We start from the raw sequence: 20874 nt of genomic DNA, 5'->3' as shown, positions 1-20874 counted from the left end.
GGCATACGATTACATGGAAGACAGCTGGTCAGATTAGAAATTCACTAACAAATGTAAGTGGCATTTGTATAGCATTCTTAAAGACACTGAGTAGTTATAGGAGAAACGCTACAGTCAACATGGAGGTAAATGTTCCTTTTTTTAACATACACTCACATTAATCATGGGCTTTTAATATTTAATGAGCATTTGTGTTTCTAGGACAGAGTTTTCTCTGCTGAAAATACATACAGGGCCCTGTATATGAAATATTTTCAGAATCTGTTAAAAAAATGACTCTTCCTTGGAACTTTGCTCATGACTTTCACTGGAACTGATCTCTCATAGAACTACTATCATTATTTGGATATGTCTTTTATCCTTCTTCATGTATAATGTATTCTGATGTAGTTAGCTTTGTGAATGCCTCAATTCCCTTATCTGATTGCAAGTTTCTTCAGCCCTGAAATTGTGTATTTTTTTCAGGCTAGTATCAATAATTCTGCATCAAATGTGTATAATGAATAGCATCTAAAAATAATAAGGAACAAACAGGGTTAATACAGAGTATTAATAGACACTCAATGGATACTTCTGAATTCTAAGAGGCAATGTTGTAGTATCCATTGTTAAACTTAGAGTAAATCAACAGTAGCTACATTTGTAACCCCATCAAGAAGCTAAGCTAAGGAATCTTGTATGTAGTCATATATGTGGGTAGTAAGGTGGGGTGGCTAAAAAAGTATTCCCCTGGACTCTGTCAGGGGCAGGTGCTATTTGACCTCTCATAGTGTCCCGCATAGTGCATATACCAGTTGCTTGGTAAGCATTTCTGAATAAATTAGTGAATAGAGAGTATTTTGTCAAACAGGATAATGTGTACAGTTTGAGGCATGTAACAACCTTGATGCAGAGGACTGATTTGTTCATTTAAAAATCAAGAATGTTCAAGACTAATTATCAGAGAACTCCTGTTGGACAAGAGACTGGTTTCCATGGCAGCACAGACAAGGAAGTGGGTCCTGGGAGAGTTAAAACAGTTATTTGCTCCTTTGAGGCTTCAGGGTATCGACACATATCATTCTTACAGACTTGCTTCTTGGAAACACTGGGGAGAACTCTCATTTTCTGTAGTAATTGGTGTATAGATTTTAAGGGAACAGCAATACAATAATGCTTCTATGCACATAGTAGGTGATGTAACTAATAGAGTATATGCTTTCTCCACGTCTGTTATATTGTAACAGAATTGGCATGTATTTTCAGCATTTATGTTCACCACGTTAATTCCCATGAATTGAAGGGAATGCTTTTGAAGTGACAGTGTTCACAAAGAGACTTCAAGCCTCTAGATCTCCTTTATTCTAAAGTCCATCCCCTGCACATTCCATGAATCAGTATCAGTTCTATTGCCTAATTTAATAATATCAAAGTGTCACTGCATGAAAAACTACCAATCCAGTGCCCTAAACTGGCAGATATGTGCCAAAGGCATGTGTGGGGATTTAATAGTACGCTATCAATAGTTTTGTGCAAGAGCATATGTGCAAGGTCATATGCTACTGAAACGTTGGTGCTTGGAACGGAGCATTATTTATGATGCTCTGCATCGGTGGGATTCTAAATATACGGGTATATTTCATTGTTTGCATAGTAATATGTTAAAGCCTAGAGATAACAGAACATTTAACACAATCTATGAAAGCCTTACTCACAAGTCATAGGTAACAACAATCTAATAGACCTAAAGGGACTATAAAACCATTCCTCTGGACTGACTCACCCAACTTTGCTCAAATATATATTGACCTCATGTAGCAGGAAAAGTTTTGATCCCTGCCAAATAAAAGACTGCTCTAAGACTCAGATCACTGATTATTTTTCCTGTGAAGTCTTTTCTGGCCTACTCCCCCATCTAGTGGAATGAATTCCACCTGGTAGAATCAATGCCAGGTACTCCAAGAAACACTTCCGATAGATGTGTTTACCCTTTTGCCTCCTCTGACTCTACCCTCTAATCCCTGGTGAAAAGGGGTCACATTCTATTCTCATTAATCCTTGGGGTAGCTGTGAAGCTGCATCCAGAGAATAAACTTACTAAGGGTTTGCTAAACAAATGATTGAATGAACAAATAAGTAAATGAATGAGAAGCTAAGCATGAGGACACTCTGCAGTAAATTGATCAATAAATACCACAATACAACTTGTGTTTTCTGGTGGTTCTGGCAGGAAGTCGATCCTTTCCAGCCATGAGACCACAGCGAGTGTGATACAATCTGTGTGCCAATATGGATACTCCTGGCACTAACAGTCAGCAAAGCCCCAGCAGGCTGCGAAAAAGCAAGGAGTAAGCTATTAATAGCCAAGAATCAGGAGATGACAGACAGATCATCGGAAAAGATCATTGGAGGTAGCCACACATAATCATATCAGGAAGGGACATTTAGAATTAGACCTGGGTCAAAAGATGACAACTCTCTTACAATACATGATTGAAAGAAGGATTTAGCCCCTCTGCCTGACAAACTGGATCCAAATGCCCATATTAAGAGTAACTGAGGGTATAAACTACACATTACTATAAATGTAGATATAGACACTAGGACTTTTTTAATAACATTAAAGTGTTTGTAAATAGCTATGTAGGTCTTTTACACATACATGTACAGTGCAAGTACCTTAAACCATAACCATCTTTCTAGAATATTTGGATCAAGTTTCTTTCTTATAATATAACTTGCATTATAATACAACTTGTATAATCTCTTTTGTGATTAATCCATCTTAATTTTTTAAAAAAAACTCAAATGTATTTAGACTTTCTCTAGGATAAGTGTATATGGCAGGACCTCCATAGGACTCAATGCAGCATTACTCTGCTACATCAACCATAATCCAGAATTGTGCCGGCCTCAGCTGTAAAAGTCTGTGCACTTGGGCTTTTGGTCTTGTCAGTGGATGCATCAGGTCTAATCAAATCCTGGAATATGGAATCATGTGGGTAAATGAAAAACAAAAACAAAAGCAAAAAAACGAAAGACAAGAGGCTGATGATATGTAACCCACACACCCATATTACAATAAAAGGTACCTTCCAAGGAGACCAAGTTCTAATTTCCTTCAGCAGTCCATTTTATCTATGTCAACAAGATATGTGTTAGTTAGATTATAAAAAGACAGTTACTCGGTGGAAGTAGGCTTAGAACAAGGTGATTCTGTTACTTGTTTTGATTCTTTAACATCATTAGCTTTTATAAAGACAGCACTGAATAGTGTTGAGTGCTGGCTCATGTTTACAAAGGAAATATATTGGATGGTGAAGAGTATGGAATCTGGAGCCAGTCTGCCTGGATACAAAACCCAAGTCCTCCACTTACTATGTGTGAAATCTTGCACAAGATACCTGATGTTTCAGTTGCCATGGTTGCATAACAGATACCCCCAAACGTGATGGCTCACAATTCTGTGTGTCAGAAATTTGGACAGGACATAGCAGAGCCTGCTTGTCTCATGTCTCACTTTCTGAACTAGCAGCTGGATGACTTAGAAACTAGAATTGGAATCATCTTCAAATGACTCATTTACTAATGATGGACACTGTTTTCTGACACCTGAGCTAGTGTTGTTTGCTGGAACACCTACACATATTTCTCCATGTGGTCTCAATTCCTTACAATATGGTGTCTGGTTCCAGGGATGAATATCCCCCAGAAGAGGTCCAGAGGTCCAGGCAGAAGCTGTGTGTGTGTGTGTGTGTGTGTGTGTGTGTCTATGTCTGTGTGTGTGTGTGCGTGTTTGAAATAAACTGGCCTCTTTAAAACTAGCTTTTTTAATAAACTAGCCTGGAAAGTCACATAACATCCTTTCCACCATACTTTATCGGCTGGTGAAAACACAAGTCTAGCCAGGTTCAAGGGAAAGATAAATAGACTATGCTTCTTGATAGGAAGTAACAGGGTTCTGGAACAACTTGTGAGAATGAAATATTTCTGTGGCCTTTTTTGGGAAAATACAATTTGCATTACCTGACTTTTCTTGCCTTTGTTTTCCTGTCTGTAAAATGCGGATGATAATGTAACAACTGAGATGATTGCTATTGTCTCAGTTCTTTCCATTGTGTGTGGAATTTATAAATTAACATTCAAGTTCAGCCCTATTTCTAAGTTATTGTCTTTGTATCACAGGGTGAAACATTAAAATAGATGATCTATAGTTTTCTGCAAAGAGAACTCAGTTCTCTAATTATAATTCCCTATTCCTTAGTTGCCTACTATGAGAGGGAAAGAGAAGGGGAAGAGTGAGAAAAATAAACTAAAAATGGAGAAAATGGAGCAAATGTCGAATATGAAATCCATGTCTTACGAATAAGAAAGTTCAAGTGAAAAAGAATATGGAGAACTACTATTTGCATACCTTGGGGTCTCAATCTCCTTCAATATTCAGCATTTTTGGTGACAGAAACTATGGTTTCTCAATACTTTGGGAATCATGGTCTAATTAGGTAATCCCAGAAAAACGCTGTGTACAGTCTCAAAGGGTTCACATACCTTGTGAACATCAATGATAGACCCAGAGAAAAAACTCTTGCTGAGGCTGGACAATGTAGTGTGTCCTTAGAATAATGTTCATTACAAAAAATGTTGTGTGAGTGCTCTTTATAGACTTCTTTCAAATCTTCACCTCTCAAGCGGCGTACCAAGTAATACAAGTTCTGTGTTCTAATTATATATTTGTGTGATTTGTAGTATAAATCCTTCACACAAGACCACAAATTCTTATGGTTCACCATTATATCCCAGAACTTATCATATAGTAGTAATTAAATTCGAAGTTTTGAATAGGTAATTAATGAAAATGAATGAATGAATGAATGAATGAAGTAACACTAAAAACTCAGAGCATAATTATTTTAACATGCACCAATTGTAATCACGTTTTTCTTTAATGGCTTTAGGAACAAATTGTTTTTCAAGTTCACATTTAGCCAAGACCTTAAGTAGAAAGATTCTATAGGTAAGATTCAGCTGGATTTGAATTTAAAAGTATGTGAGTCATCTTACTTCTCTTATTAGTTTCTGCTTTCTTCTCACTTTTTATTATATTGCTGACCCCCAACTTTTGTGCCCTTATTAAATATCTTCTACCGCTAACCAATTATAAGCTTTTCAATGCCAGCAGTGGTTCATTATTTCCCTTGGACATATGTCCACTGGTATCATTTCCTCTTTGTTTCATTCACATGTAGTGATAATATTGGTTAAAATTAAACAAGTCAAAGTTGTAAGGTGGACCCACAGTTGTAAGGTGGAACAAAAAAAAAACATTTTCAAAAAGTGTCAGTAGAATATCATTATTTAAAATTTTTAAAAACCTGAAACTTCATTGCACATGTGAAGGTCACAGATCGTCAGGAATAGGTAGTACATTGGCAAATGCTTCTGTAAATTCATTACTGAGAAATGATCATGTAAAATATCATGACTGATGTAACAATTTTTTGAAGATTCATCGAGTAACTGTACAATTTGATTTATTGGTATCTAATTAAGGCATACAAAGCAGTAAGAACTGGTATCATACAGAAATTGAAAGTAAACTGCATATTACACAGTTAGCAAAGCATGAAGTACCAAATATATCCTCAATAAAGTGCCATTTAATACGTTCAGTGCAAATCCCACAACTTTTGTAGCACTCCTCTCTAATGCAAGGTTTATTTATAGGAGCTATCTAGGGCTTGAAAGAAATGTAATTGAGAAGTAGAATACTTCAGATATCAGGGTTGTGTTTATGCTAAACCGAATAAACAAAAACACTCAACATGATTCGTCGTCCCACTTTCAGTAGAATATTGATCAATGATCCATCGTCATCACTTGAGGCTTACATTTTAATAAGTTGTTACCATATTAGAAAGAACTGTAACCATTTTTTTCCCAAAAGCATCCCCATCAAAGTAAAAGATTCCTGGATACTTGGTCCTCCTACCAAAAGATAATTCTATGTGATTTCAGATAAGTTTATTAGATAAATGTTTCTAAAGTTTGAAATTGCTGTGCCAGAATTAGGACAAGGACATTTAAAATGGTTCTCAGTTCATCATTTTGGCTTTTTGAAGAACAGCTGTGGCATACTATTCATCATTAGAGATCAATATGGATACAAGGCTTTCATGAGAAATATGTTTGTTGACCTTAATAAATCTTTAGCTGTGCAAATACAGAAATATTTGTACAGGCAATTTTCTGCTGAATTACATTTCATCTATGCACATTCTCATACCGCAGTATATTTTTTAACAACTTATACTAAAGGTTTGATGTGATGGCAGTTTTCCCAAAGAAACATTTTTAATGGCTTCACAATGGTTGTTTTTGTATCTAGTTATTTAATCATCATTATCATCATCATGATTAATCTACATTTATGTGTTTTGAAACTTTTTGCTACTGTAAAAATTGTTGTAATGAATAAGGCTTTTGCTTAAATAAATTTACATAAAATGAATTACTAGACTAACAAGTTTGAAAATATTTAAGGCTGTTGATAAATTCCACATCTTTTGAAGCACCAGAGAAAATTATATGTGCTAGAAATGTAAAAAGAATCAACAACTGAACTTGAATTCATACATCTCATTTAAAATGATAGGTAGCTCCTAGTTTGCCAATTGGTAATATTACCAAAGTTATATTCTAAGGGGTTTGTATTAGATTTAACATATATTTCTTTAGTCATGAGGGGATACTATAAGGTCCTCAGGTGCTCACAGATTTAACCTTTAAAATAGCTAAAGTATACTAGGAGCAAATAATGGCTCTCTCGTGGTGCTTCTAAATATTGAGTTCCTTGTCTTTGTCTTCACTCTTTAATTCTCTATTTTCAGTGAGTGCCACCACTCTGAACCTCTTGAAAATGGGATTCTAAGCTTCCAAGGGTGTTCTACCTATTTGAGCACTGGGGAAAGGGAAAGGGGGTTGGAAACTGGAAGAAAACCTCTAGGAAGCCAGGAAGAGCATCTCAGGACTGATCCTTCCCAAGGCATTATGGAGGGAAGTGTGGGAAAGAGGGAGAACAAAAATCAGACAGACTCTGGTAAATCAGTGTTCAAAAAAAAAAAAAAAAAAGAAAAGAAAGAAACCAGGTATGTCAAGAAAGAAAATTATTAAGTCCAAGGAGGATGTTGGTATCAGAGGAAGCACCTTTTTAACTTTAATATTTTTCTACAATATATAATATAATCTTTGTAGATGATTCAAATGATGTTGAAAAAATTCAAGGAAATTGAAAGGACTTTAATTAAATATATATATTTATTTATCTTCTAGAAAATACAAGATGATTCACTCGAAGAAAATTTGCGTTTAGCTCAAGAATATCAGGAATTACAGACTACTTTCTTAACAGAAAAGGACAATTATTTCAATCTATATGATAGACAGTTATCACTTGATGCTTCAATTCAAGCTAAGAAACAGGTAGGTTTTCATATTTTTTTCCTAATAATGATTTATTTGACATGAGTGCTGCAGAAAGTAACAAGCGGTCAGTCATGGGCTTTTATATGACCGACGGTGGTCCTTTGTATGCCACCAAATGGCATATTCCCTCCTTGTAAATTTTTGGTGAATATTTTTATCAACCTTTGAAATGAAATTTTGAATGGATATTTGAGAAATGAAAAAACTTAGTTTCTAATCCACCATTTTATACTAATTTGTTCTATTATGATCTGGAATACCAAGTTTTTATAGTTAAAGATTTAAATATATTATCATAGATTTCAAATTTCAATTCTATCTATAGGTAAGTTTCCACGATATGCCTCAAAATCCTCTTCATGATGTACGGGCTCCAAATGTTTGTTTCTATTTTCTTAATAAATAGGGGTATTAATTATAAACTTAGAGAGTATATGACCCTCTGTGTTTAATGGAAATCACTAGAAATTCTCACATATTTTGTAAAAGATTCTGTAATAATAAAAATAGAAAAGTAAAGTACACAATACACTGCAAATGGAAGAGGAAAGAAAAAGCTCCACTTCGAGTGTTAAGATACAGCCACTTCCTCTGTATTCTTCTCCAGATACTCATTGACAAAAACAATTATTTCCCTTTGAATTTCTGTATCTTCCCAGAATTTAAATTTCAAAATTTGGAGGTATGCTTGTTTTTTTAACAATTCACCTAGTCATAAGAACCGGTAGGCTGCTAATGAATCCTTTCTCGTACAGTCATCACCCATATTACTCTACTGTAAATTAGTAGTTTAAAATTCCAGTGCTGTATTTATCCCTCTGTATGGTGAAATATTGGAAAGACAGAGGCCAGGATTTGAGTGCATCTCTACCAGTTACTAGCTCAGTGATCTTGGCAAGTTATGTATCCTTTCTGGCCTCGGTTTTCTCGTCTGTGAAATAAGATTTACCTCAGAGGAAAACTGATAAGTAATAAGAAGGAGACATCCATAGTTATTTTCGAAAATAAAGAGATACTATGCAACTATAAGTAACTATTGCATTCATCTGGTATGCTGCTTATGTTTGCCATCTATCTGCTCTCCTGAGAGTTAAAGCTTCTGAATATATTGAGAGAGAGAGAGTGTGTGTGTGTGTGTGTGTGTATTTTTCTCTTAAAAATTAGTAGCACGATGAAGGCAGATTAAGAAATAAATGTGTTTGTGAACAAATCGATAGTACAACTATATGCCAAAAGCTTGGTGTCCTCAAACCATGTGCCGGATTGAAAGAAAGGACTTTAATGGGACATTTGTCCAATCACTTCATGCATTTGACGTTGTTATTGAGGCTAAACATGTTCTATTTGTTCCTGATAATTGAGGAGGAGAAAATAATCGATGGATATACTGTATTTCCTTTTCCTTTTCTAACCAGAAGGGAAACAAAAATAAATTTTATGTATACTTGTTATCAGTTTATTTAGAATCCTTTGGTGGAAAATGACCAATAGATACTGCATAAATAGTGAAGAAACCAGGCCTTTAAGAGAGTCCCTAACACACTACTTCCATAGTAAGAATAAAATCGTCTTGATGTTGGAATTAAAGCAAATTGTGATTCAAGATCCAAGGAGTGAGACCCTGGTGTGAACAGACAGTGAGGTATGCTAGGAGATTGAGTTTATATTTGTGATGATCCCTCAAACGAATCACTTTTAGCACACCTGTTTCAGGGAAACTTTCAAAGATTTATTTGTACTTCCAATCATTTTTCATTTCCATCCTTCAGCGATGGAGGTCATTAAGTGCAGGCTGCCCTTGTCAGTGTCATGTAGGATCAATTTGCTGCAATGGACAGAGAGGCCTTATTGATGCTGTTAAATCTGTCAGTGAGAAATCGTATGTCATTAGCGTCTAATGCACTGCTTACGGGATGGAATTTGGCCATCAAAACTGAAAAAAAAAAAAAACCCTTAATATTTTAGTTCCCTTCTTTGATATTGCAGCATTTCCTGCATATATATATTATAGGTTTTAGTCCTTTGACCAGTTTAGTTTTGGGTATGCAAAAAAAACCATTCAGCCTCTCATTCCCTTGTTGAATTTTCTTGTCATATAAAATGGATCTCACTTTAAGGAATTTTGTGTATTATTTTCCTGTTTTTAGAATAACTTTATGGCTTCTAGACATATATTCCTTTTGGCATGGTAAATTGTATTTTGATGCTTGTGCTTCTTAAGGAGTATTATTCTCTCTACACAAATTATACATTTTCATACTTTGTATTTTTAGGCTAAAAGTAGCGAAGCTTAATGGAGAAGCAAAACAAATTAAATATAAAAAAGAATGATGTCCCCTTCCTTAACACAATTTTATTTCCAACCTTCAAGTGTTAGAATGTTCTAGTGTTATTCTTGGTGATAAAATTAGGTCTGCTTCCTTTGTGCATGCTTCTTGATACTTTCCTGTACTTTAAAATTTTGCAGTGATGAATATTTCTCCCTTTAAAAATCAGAAACAAACAAAAATGTGCAAAATTCTAATCTTCCCTGTTCATGGGTAACGATAGAATAGAATCCAATCTAAAGATCTCAAAATTTAAAATAACACTAAAGGGGAATAAAAGAAAAATATCTGAAAAACAGGTTGCACTTCTGTGTAAAAATAGACATGTTCATCATTTTCATTAAAAGATTTCAAAAATATTTTCAAACTATTTCAAAATATTTAAACCCATGAATAGATTGGTAAAATCACGTTTGTTTTCATTGCCATCTCCAATTCTTCAAGTCTGCCAAGAAAGGTAAGCTAAAAGCAAGCAAGCCAATGTTGATGTGTTCTGTTGGCTGAGAACACGATCCCTTTCAAAACTGGTTAAAAAATATTTTTAATTCTTTTGTGAACCACTTGTGAAGCCTCACCTTTGCCTGCTCCAGTTCTCAGGACTTTCAGACTAAGGGAATACAAATCATTAGAGAATCAGTCGGCACGTAACTGGCACTTAGAGGGACTTGGTATCCGTACCATCCAGTTTGCACACATTGTCTCTGTAATGTCCATCAGTAATCCTCTAACGTTTTTGTCATTATTGGTGTTATAGTCATCTCCAGTTTAAGATAAGGGCTGAGATTGAGTGTGTCACAGCGTCACCTGAGTGAAAGGAACTAACTGAGATAGGAATCAAACAGGATTTTCAGAAATCCAACCCATTTCATAACTGTGGCATACCTCTGTAATGTGTCATTATTAAACAATCCTACATATGTCTCATCAGGCTCTATAAAGCATGTAAAAGCCACATCGGTCATGCATTATGCCACTAGTGTCCATCTGAAACAGATTATTTGATTCAGTAATTGTTTTTGTAATTTTATCTCATTGAAGCTGTGTTTTCAACGATGATTTTCTCATGGAGAAAAAAAACTACTTATTTATTATAAATTATTTAATTTTCACAGGGATTATCGATAATTTTTGCAATTCTAAAATTGTAAAAATTTTGAACTGGATATGCCTTTACAAATGTTACCCAATTGTTTAAAAGATAATTTCACACACACACACACACATACACACTAAAAAGTAAAAAATAAAACACAGGGGCGCCACACAATAAAAAAATAAAAAATAGTGGCTCCTGAGTGGCTCAATGGGTTAAGTGTCTGACTTCAGCTCAAGTCATGATCTCGTGGTTCGTGAGTTCCGGCACTACATTGGGCTCTGTGCACGGATGGTGCCTGAAGCCTGCTTGGAATTCTCTTTCTCTTTCTCTCTTTGCCCCTCCCCCACTCACATGGCGCTCGCTCACGCTCTCTCTCTCCTTCTCTCTTTCAAAAATAAATAAACATTTAAAAAAAATAGAAAGTAAAATAAAAGATTACTTCACAAGTGAGGAACCATAGGGCACAGTGGCTCAGTGATTTACCACATATACAGTTAATTAGAAGAAAAGCTGGCCTAGGACACAGTGTCTTAACTTACATTCAAATATTCTCTCCAACCAGCTGTAAAATGAGCATGTGCTGTGATATTTTTTGAAGGTTTGAGTGGACCAGTAGTTGAAAAGTAGTAAGAGTAACTACAATAGATATGCTCAGATTGGAATCACCTTTAATAACCTGGCCTTATTAAGGAGTCATGTAGGGACATAAACCAGAGGACTACTTTGGAGCTCTAGGGGACACTTCTACGTCTCACAGAATTCAAACACTATTCATTCATTCATTCATTCAATTATTCAAAATAAATAAATTATTAATCATCCATTGTACTTATATCCTTTCTTTTGATACAATAAAAGACACAGGAATATGCCACCTCATCTCAGCTACCATGCGAATGCTGTGATCCCCAGAGACCAAGGGACTTTTTTTGCTAGAAGACAGCATAGAATCCGAGCCCAACAACATCCTGTCTTTACCCCACCAGTGGAAGAATCATGGACTTTTCCTGTCTAATCTCCTTCCCCTAGGTCTCAATGGACAAAGTTTCCATTTTAAACTCTCAAAAATATTATATCATCCCTAGATTTCATTAGCACATTTTCTCTTCCCTCTTTCAGTTTTCAAACATGGGTTTCCTCTAATACTCACCTTACATCGATTTGATGAGGAATCAACGTCAATTCTAGCAATAAACAAAGTTATTTTCTTAAGGAAGTGTGAAAGCTATTTTAGTTCTCCTTTTCATAAGTATTTTGTATTGCTTGTTATTTTGTGAACACTAAAATATATAAAATTGGGTTTCGAGTAGTGAGTTTTGAGTGCTTGTTTCAGTGTAGATGGAAATCCATTCCTTTGCCAAGAAAATCATAATTTCTTAAATAGTTTCATCACAGGCACACACGGAGGAGTTGCCGTACCTTAAACACTGATAAGCTTGTATTAAGTTTCTACTGGCCCCTTTCTCTGAAGAGCTCTCAAGAGATCTCTGAATAGCTTTTGTGATCCTGAGACAGGAGTAGACAGTTGGTCATCTATTGCTTTATCCCATTGAGTCTCCCTTCTGTTGTCCAAACTCTGTAAGAAAAACAACAAAAATTAAATGTTTATTTCTGGCCAGTACTTTAGAAAAGTCATCTTAGCTTAAATCAAACCAGCTTTTCAGTCTGGCACCAGTTTTGAGTGAATTGTAGACTTATGTATCCTTCAAGCAATTTTGAGATGGTGATCTAGTGGAGTTGCACAGCAACAAGCAGTTTTTAATGTTCGCAAAAGCTTAAAAGTGATTTCTAGAATGTGACGGGATCCCTGATATATCAAAGACACTCAAGGTAGAATTTTCATATATAGAGATGATTGTTGAACAACACTGGTTTGAACTTCACGGGACTAATTATCCATAGACCTTTTTCAGTATATATATTGGGAAACATTTTTTGAGATTTGTGACAATTTGAAAAAACTCACAGATGAACCATGTAGCCTAAAAATATCAAAAAAATTTAAAGAAAAGCTAGGTATGTCATGTATGCATGAACCACATGTAGATACTAGCCTATTTTATCATTTGCTACCATAAAATATACACTAATCTATTTTAAAATGTTAAATTGTATCAAAACTTACACACACAAACTTATAAACCGTACACGGCACCATCTGCAGCCAAGAGAAATGTAAACAATAAACAAGATGCAGTATTAAGTCATAACTTCATGAAATTAACTGCAGTACATATTGTATCACCGTAATAATTCCATAGCCACCTCCTATTGCTACTGTGGTATGCTCAGATGTTGTATCTACTCGAAAGGCCCTGTGTATGCTCATCATCTCCGTGTGAGCATTTCCTCTGCAGCAAATTGCTATTGTAGTAAAAGTGATTTCAGGGTGCCTGGGTGGCTCAGTTAGTTAAGTATCTGACTCTTGATTTCAGCTCAGGTCATGATCTGAGGGTCCATGAGTTCAAGCCCAGTGTCAGGCTCTGCACTGACAGTATGGAGCCTGCATGAGATACTCATTTTCTCTCTCTCTCTCTCTCTCTCTCTCTCTCTCCCTCTCCCTCTCTCCCCCCTTCTCCCCTGCTCTCATGTTCTCTCTCTCTCTCTCTCTCTCAAAATAAATAAATAAACTTAAAAAAGTGATCTCAGGATATATGGATATCTGGCAGTGGCTGGAGACATTTTTGATGATCACAGCTGGGGATGTTGGGAGGAGTATTTGTGGTATATAATGAGTAGAGGCCAAGGATACTGTTAATATCTTTCACACACACACCAAAACCTTTTTCAGCTTAAAATATCAATAGAGCTAAGGTTAAGAAACCCTAATATATATATAAAGAACTTCAGATACAGAGCTAGAGATAGATTTATTATATGCTTATCATAAAAATATTTTACATATATATGTATATGGCACACTGCATACTATATCTCCTTTTAAAATACTTAAACCACATTTGCATATTAAAGATTCTGAACAATCCCATTTTAAGAAACCTGTTGATTCTAATAACCCTGAATTTCCTGTGGTGCCTGGAATCCTTTCTTAGGAAACCTATTTACAACTAACAATATTTAATAGATTAAGCCTTGCAAAATATTATTCTATAGAGAATTGGAGAAGATTTCATGTCATAAAATCATACATTCAGGAAATTTTGCTTATATATAACTTGTAAGAGGGAGTAAATAAAGTATTCTTTATGCTATGTGTAAGGCCCTAGAAAAACTTGAAATATTTTCTAATAAATAGGTTGTGTTCTTTGGAATCCATACAGACTTAGAACTTGACTTTTTTAAATGTCATAGTGTAGCTATAAAATGATATAGTAGTTTTTAATCACCCAAAGACCATTTAAAAAATTACAATAACATAAGTAAAATGGTCATTATATGCACCTCCTATAAATAGGTATATTTTCTACTTACACTTGTCTAATGTAGGACTTAGAACTGCAACTGATTTGCAATTCTGTGGGAGTAATCAGTATAATGATTTTTTTACTTTTGAACTATACATATGCATCACAATGACATAAACATTTGAAAAAAACTGCTCTTGTAATCATCTCTCCCCAAGTCTACAGAGCTGTATCTTACAATCATTTATTAACATGAATATTAATATAAGAAATGCATATTCATATACTAAATGTTTTCTGTAGGTCATTTGTTCTTTTCTCAGAGTTTTACTCTTATTGAAGGTAAGAAGGAATATCTATGGGCAACTTCTTTAATCCCTCTGAGCCTCTAAAAAAAAATGGAAATACTAATGTCTGCCTAGCAGGATTATTGTAAAAAGCATTTCATAATAGTTAATATTTGTGAAGCACTTACTATGCGTGAGGCACTTTGCAAGCTTTTATGTGTAATTTTAGTTAATTTATTCAGCAACCGTATTGAACATAAATATACATTTTAAGTGGAAAGCACCTACAATAGTTTTTCACAAACTGTATTTATGTTTGTGAAAGATACGACTTTCTGTAGAAGATAAGAGTTCTGATATTGTCATTATTCCTTAGATAAGCATATATCCCTTATCTCTTATACAAAATCTTGGTGTAGCTATACTATTATAGAAGAGCTTCTAGCCTCTGATAGATAAAAAAGAGTTTACGCAACCTGAGAATATAGTGTGAATTAAGGAGAGAGAGGACAGAAAGGTAGGGTATAGTGACGTTATGATAATCAGTTAAAAACGCATGCAGGTGCTGAAAGGCATAGAGCAATGGACAAGCACCACCTTGGTTAGGTAAAACTGACAGAGGGTTGTAGAGTAGAAAGTCCTATATGAGAAGGTTAGCAACAACTTGGGTTAGTCAGAGTTACATCCAAATCTTGTACTAAAAAACACCGTCAGAACATATACATTTATGAAAAGAGCTCATTCACAATAGCTGTAACAACCAGAAGTTTCCTAGAAACAACCCAAACAGGAAATATGTTATTAGAACCATTGTGAAGAAGTCTGTGAAAGTTCACAGATGGAGAAGAAAATAATAAAAGCAACATACACCATGACAGTCCTCAATATTTTAATTTGATGGGATCTGGCATCTTCACATTGCAATTGTAAAACAATTCCACACAATCTATAATCACTTCAAATGTGACACAACTAAGCAGGATTTTATTTATATCCACATTTCCAGAGGACATATTTTGTTTCTAGTGAAATGTGTTCTACTTATCCATATTCTACGTATACCTATATTTTACGTATTCTACGTATTCTACGTATACCTATACCTATACCTATACCTATACCTATACCTATACCTATACCTATGCCTATGCCTATACCTGATTTTCCAACTAAGAAAGAAGTTATTCAGCTTTTTTAGGTTCCTTAATAAATTCACTAGGCACTGGTTGATAGGTTATATTTCTTTTGTTTTTTTGAAATGAACCTCTGGAGGGGCGCCTGGATGGCTCAGTCAGTTAAGGCGTCCGACTTCGGCTCAGGTCACGATCTCAGGACTCATGAGTTCAAGCCCCGCGTCAAACTCTCTGCTGACAGCTCAGAGCCTGGAGCCTGCTTCGGATTCAGTGTCTCCTCCCTCTCTCTCTTCCCTATCTCTCCCTTCCCCCCCTCCCCCCCCCCAAAATAAATAAACATTAAAAAAAAAGGAAAAAAATGGACCTGAGGAAATTAACATTACCACAAAATATATTTAATTTACCTGTACAATCTGACCTTTTAGGTGTTTGTTAATTAATGAGTATGGAAAAATATTGTGGACAGATAGGCATTAAAAACATTTTCCCTTTGTCAGATAGCTTTCCTATCAAAGTAATCCTAAATATGACAGATTCCTTTTGTAAATCTTGTTCCATCACAGTAAATCACCAATTAAAAAAAAAAAAATGAACACACAGCCAACACATTATCTAAAAAGAGGAAAGATAATAATGCAGTGAAAAATATAGTTTTAAAATTCTGTAAAGTTATGTCAGATATAAAATCATTTTCAAATTATTTCCTTTGGTGCTGGTAATCAGAAATGTGTGGTCTTTCAAGAAAAAAACCCTCATTTTAAAGAAGATATGCAATGTACTCATAGGTTATTGAAAAAAAGTATATAAAACAAAGCTACTATCTGCATTGATGTACATAGAAAAAGAGCAAAATGTTATCTGTAAAAGCAGAAAAGAATTTGGCCTGCTTGACTTTTTGTATCAAGCATGCTACAGCAATCTTTTGATTCTAATATGAAACTATAGTAAGGATCATTGCACTAATGCATGAGGATTTGTGATAATGTTGCAGAAATTTTACTGTCAAAACTGAACTGCAGTGTAATGACTTTTGTTATCATGGTTTCTAATAACTATTCAGCATGAATTGACCCTACATATGTTTTGCTGCAATAATATGTCAGTAACTCAAAAAGCTAAAAAGGAAATAAAAACAGTCAATACAGTACTATGTATGACTTCATGATAACCTTTCTCCATTCTTACTATTAATATTGTTAGAACAATTGTAACATAGACACTGTGCAAACTACAGCATCATATGGAAATGAAAGCTTAGACATGTGATAGTTCTGGCCAAATACACCTAAAAAATACTTTACAAGAAAACCATGTTCCCCTCTGTTCACACTGAGAACTAGGTACTGACTGGTCCCTTACTACTTCAGAGTCTGTTACCTTCAGCTGTAAGGAGCCTCTGATATGTTTCTCTTCTTTCCATAACAATGTGTTAGTTTGTTCTACCTTTTATGAGATGTCCTTCCCTTCCTATCTATCTGTCTCTCTTTCCCTCCCTTTCTCTTTCTATCTTTCTTTCTTTCTTTCTTTCTTTCTTTCTTTCTTTCTTTCTTTCTTTCTTTCATCTTTGCATCTCTCCTTCTCCATTGGAGGATACTTTCACTTAAGCATCTCTCCATTGCAGTAAATAAGAGAAAATAAATTCTCCATTACACACCTTGTATGTGGCTGCCACCAGGCTATGCATTTATAAGTGTAAAATATTGAACCCTGCACCTGCTTATAACATCGTCAGTTATAGATAGTGTTCTCATTATTATGCTATTATTCTTATTTAATTTGTAAAAACTCTTTAAGACAAGTGAAAATACTCCCATTTTTTTTCTTACGAAACTAAGGGCTAGTATAACAAAGTACCACAGACTGGGTGACTTAAACCAGTGACCTCATTTTAAGTTAATTATCTCTGTAAAGAGCTTATCTCTAATTACAGTCACTTTCTGAGGTCCTGGGGGTAGGGTTTCAACATAAGAATTTGGAGGGAGAGGGACAGTAAAACCCATAACAGGTGCTTTGTAATTTAAGGCCACACTACTTGTCAGTGGGAAACAGTGCTGGGATTGAAACCCAGGTCTGCTGGACTCAGCCACATGGACTTTCTACTATTCCATAGTTTCTCTTATATTCTTTTTCTCTACCTGATCAACCCATTATTCAACCTGTGCTTCATTATATCTCTTTAAATGCAAAGGTCTTTGAATTATAAGGACTTTGTAACATCTGTGACACTGGGTGTACGATCAAGCAGTGCCTAGTAATGAAATAGTTTTTGATGGAGAGATTTTATGTTTTATACAGGAAATAGCAGATCATTAAGGTTTCTAATCAGTGGTCAGAGATCCAAGCAGAGAAGTTCTTTTTCTATTTAAACAGACTTTAAAATTCCTCTCCAGTTGCCTCAAACTGCAGGACATGTATTTGCCAATGCAGATGCACCTAATCATATAGAGATTGCAATCGAAATTAGGATGAAGACACAGACCTATCATGTTAAAAAACAGGAAGAGAGAGCAGCAGCTGCAAGCAGCAGGCAGCACGTAGTAAAGAATAAAGAAGGAAGCAAAGCTTTCTGTGAAAATTTGTTGATAGGGCACCAAGCTTGAGATTCTGGGGAACTTGGCCACAGGAGTGGTTAGATGCCCACACACACACACACACACACACACACACACACACACACACAAAACGCATGCACACATGCACACATGCACCATGGTGCCAGGAAATGATATTATAATAATCAGTGCTGAAAGAGGCGGCTGACAAACACACTTCACAAATAGAATTTCTCCCAAACACAACAGAGTTTTAGAACAGAATTAAGAAAGATACTGAGTGCTGATATATGGAAACTCCCATTCCTAAGAGGGCGCTGGAATGTGACGGTAAGCAAAAGAAGGAATTATGGTAATACCACCTCTCCAGATATCTTCCTGTATTGGAAGTGTGTGGACCAAGGTAAGGACTACCAGTTATCCCCTTTCAGCCCGAAGACTGAACTTCTTAGAAGCAATATCCCCTAAGTTGGATGGGATCTTTCTTACCTGGCGATGCAAGGACTAGAGGTCTTTCTCTTGGTTATCTGTGGACAGTGTACCTGAAGTTGGAACTGTGCACTGACAGCAGTGTGGCATGCGTGTGTGGGGGCCAGCTGGTTGTGGGTCTTAGCTCTAGAGATGCCTCACCAAGTTTTAAATTTCAAGGATAAAGAAAAAATTCTGGGAAGGATCCATTTAGAAGAAACATAGTGCCTACAGAGGGAAATTATCATACTAACGCCAGCCTTAACATTCTCAATGTTTTATGACAGAAGACTGAAGACTATCTACATAAATTACAGAACAGATTAAGACGCCCAAGAATGCTGAATCCAGGCAAATTATTGTTTATGTGCTAGAAACAGAAAGGTATTTTCAAATGAGCAAACAAACAACAAATACAGCAGGTTTTAAAAAAATCCAGATGGCCAATAAACAAAGGAAAAAATGTTTCTATCTCTCTAAAAATTGTATACATACAAATTAAAATGAGGTACAAGTTTGCAACCCCGTTTTTAGAAAATCAAGAAGATTGATTATACACTGATGGTAGGGGAAGTGGGAAAAGAGGCATTCATAAAAGATGAGAACTTTCATTTGTCCATAACCAAATTCGCCAGCCTACCTGTATTTACTCCATAGTTGGTGTCCTTCTTATTAAAAGTAATTAGATAAATATTTATTTACTCAGCTCCTAATATAAATAAGGCCCTTTCCTTGTGCCCTGAATCTGTTCCCTTTTACCTTCTCATAGCCATCATCCATACGATTTTCCTGTCCTTCTATATCCTCAGGCTTTCCCTCTCCAGTGGACTATTCCCATCATTATACAAACATGCTGGAATACTTACCACCTCAGAAACCCTCTTTTAATTCCACATACCATTGAGTGCTTCATTTTTGTTAAAGATTTTGGAATGAGTCTTGGTCATGATACCGTGGTCTCCTAATTTTTCTCCCACCTCACTAGACACTCTATATCTCCTGTATTAGCAACTCTTTCTGTACACCTTCCAAATGTTAGGGTAGTCCGGTGCTCAGTAGTAGCATTCATTTACTTTTTTTATCTTCATTCTCTCATTACACGGATGCTTAAATATGGATGAATTGCGCAAGCCCTATTTTGAGGAAAAGAAGACAAAGAGTACATACTGTATGTTTTTGTGTTGTTGTTTATATAAACAGGATGAATTAATCTGTGCTGATAGAAATCAGGAGAGTGTTTATCCTTAGTGGGAAGTACTGACTGGAAGAAAACATAAAGCGGGGTTGGGGAACCATAGTAATGTTTTCTTTCCTGATCTGGGGATGTGTTCAGTTTGTAAGTAATTCATTGAACTACCTACTTATCATGTGTATACTTTAATATATGTTTATCATAATTAAATTAAAACTTGAAATCATCTTTAGGGCCCCTGGTTGGCTCAGTTGGTTGAGTGGCCAACTCTTGATTTCGGTTCAGGTCATGATCTCACAATTGTGAGATCCAGCCTACCGACCCCCCTCCCCCCTCCCCTGGTTGGGCACTGTGCTGAGCATGGAACCTGCCCAAGATTCTCTTTTTCCCTCTCCCTCTGCCCTTCCCCTGCTCGTCCATGCACATGCACACGCACACGCACATACATGCTCTCTCTCTCAAAAAACAAACTTGAAATCATCCAGTGACCATGTTCAGAATAGAATCCATATTTCTTGTCGTAGCCTTCCAGAGTGCATAATCCATTCTTTTCCTAGTCATGTTACTCACAAGTTAACCCCATTTTGCTCTAGCCTCATGCTATTTTTTTATCCTTGACTACTCATTCTCAGTATAGCATCCTTGAAATTTCCAGTCCTTCCAGATATAAATTTCCTCCCAAATTTCCTATATTTGGCTCTTTCTTCCCCTTTAATATCATATTGAAAGTTCCCCCCTAAAAGCATATTGAAAGTTCCAGAGCCCCTAATCTGAAGGTTTCCCCCAGCCACCCACCCTCATATCACCCTATTTTCTTTTCTTCATAGCAGTTAACACTCTGATACTTTATTCTATGTCCATTTACTTATGACCTATTTCATGAATATAAGCTTAATAAGGGCAAGGAACTTACTATATTATTCACAACCACAACTCTAGCACCTAGAAGAGTGCCTGGAAAATATTTTTCAATTACTAGATGACTGTTCCTGG

The 20874-nt window shown here is 35.7% G+C and overlaps 1 protein-coding gene across 3 annotated transcripts in view; it reads left to right on the top strand.

Annotated features, from left to right (window-relative positions):
- Window positions 1-20874, top strand: part of CCDC178 (coiled-coil domain containing 178) — a 441055-nt gene that overhangs the window by 295852 nt on the left and 124329 nt on the right. For all 3 annotated transcript variants that reach the window (XM_019465445.2, XM_019465447.2, XM_019465449.2), the window contains one exon: window positions 7309-7458. In XM_019465445.2, the coding sequence (XP_019320990.2) occupies window positions 7309-7458 (150 nt within the window). The remainder of the gene's footprint in view (window positions 1-7308; window positions 7459-20874) is intronic.

Source organism: Panthera pardus, unplaced genomic scaffold (assembly GCF_024362965.1).
Source record: "Panthera pardus isolate Hobbes unplaced genomic scaffold, ASM2436296v1 HiC_scaffold_15, whole genome shotgun sequence".
Lineage (NCBI taxonomy): Eukaryota > Metazoa > Chordata > Mammalia > Carnivora > Felidae > Panthera > Panthera pardus.
The sequence above is the reverse complement of the archived record's forward strand: the minus strand, read 5'-3'. Positions and strand labels throughout refer to the sequence as shown.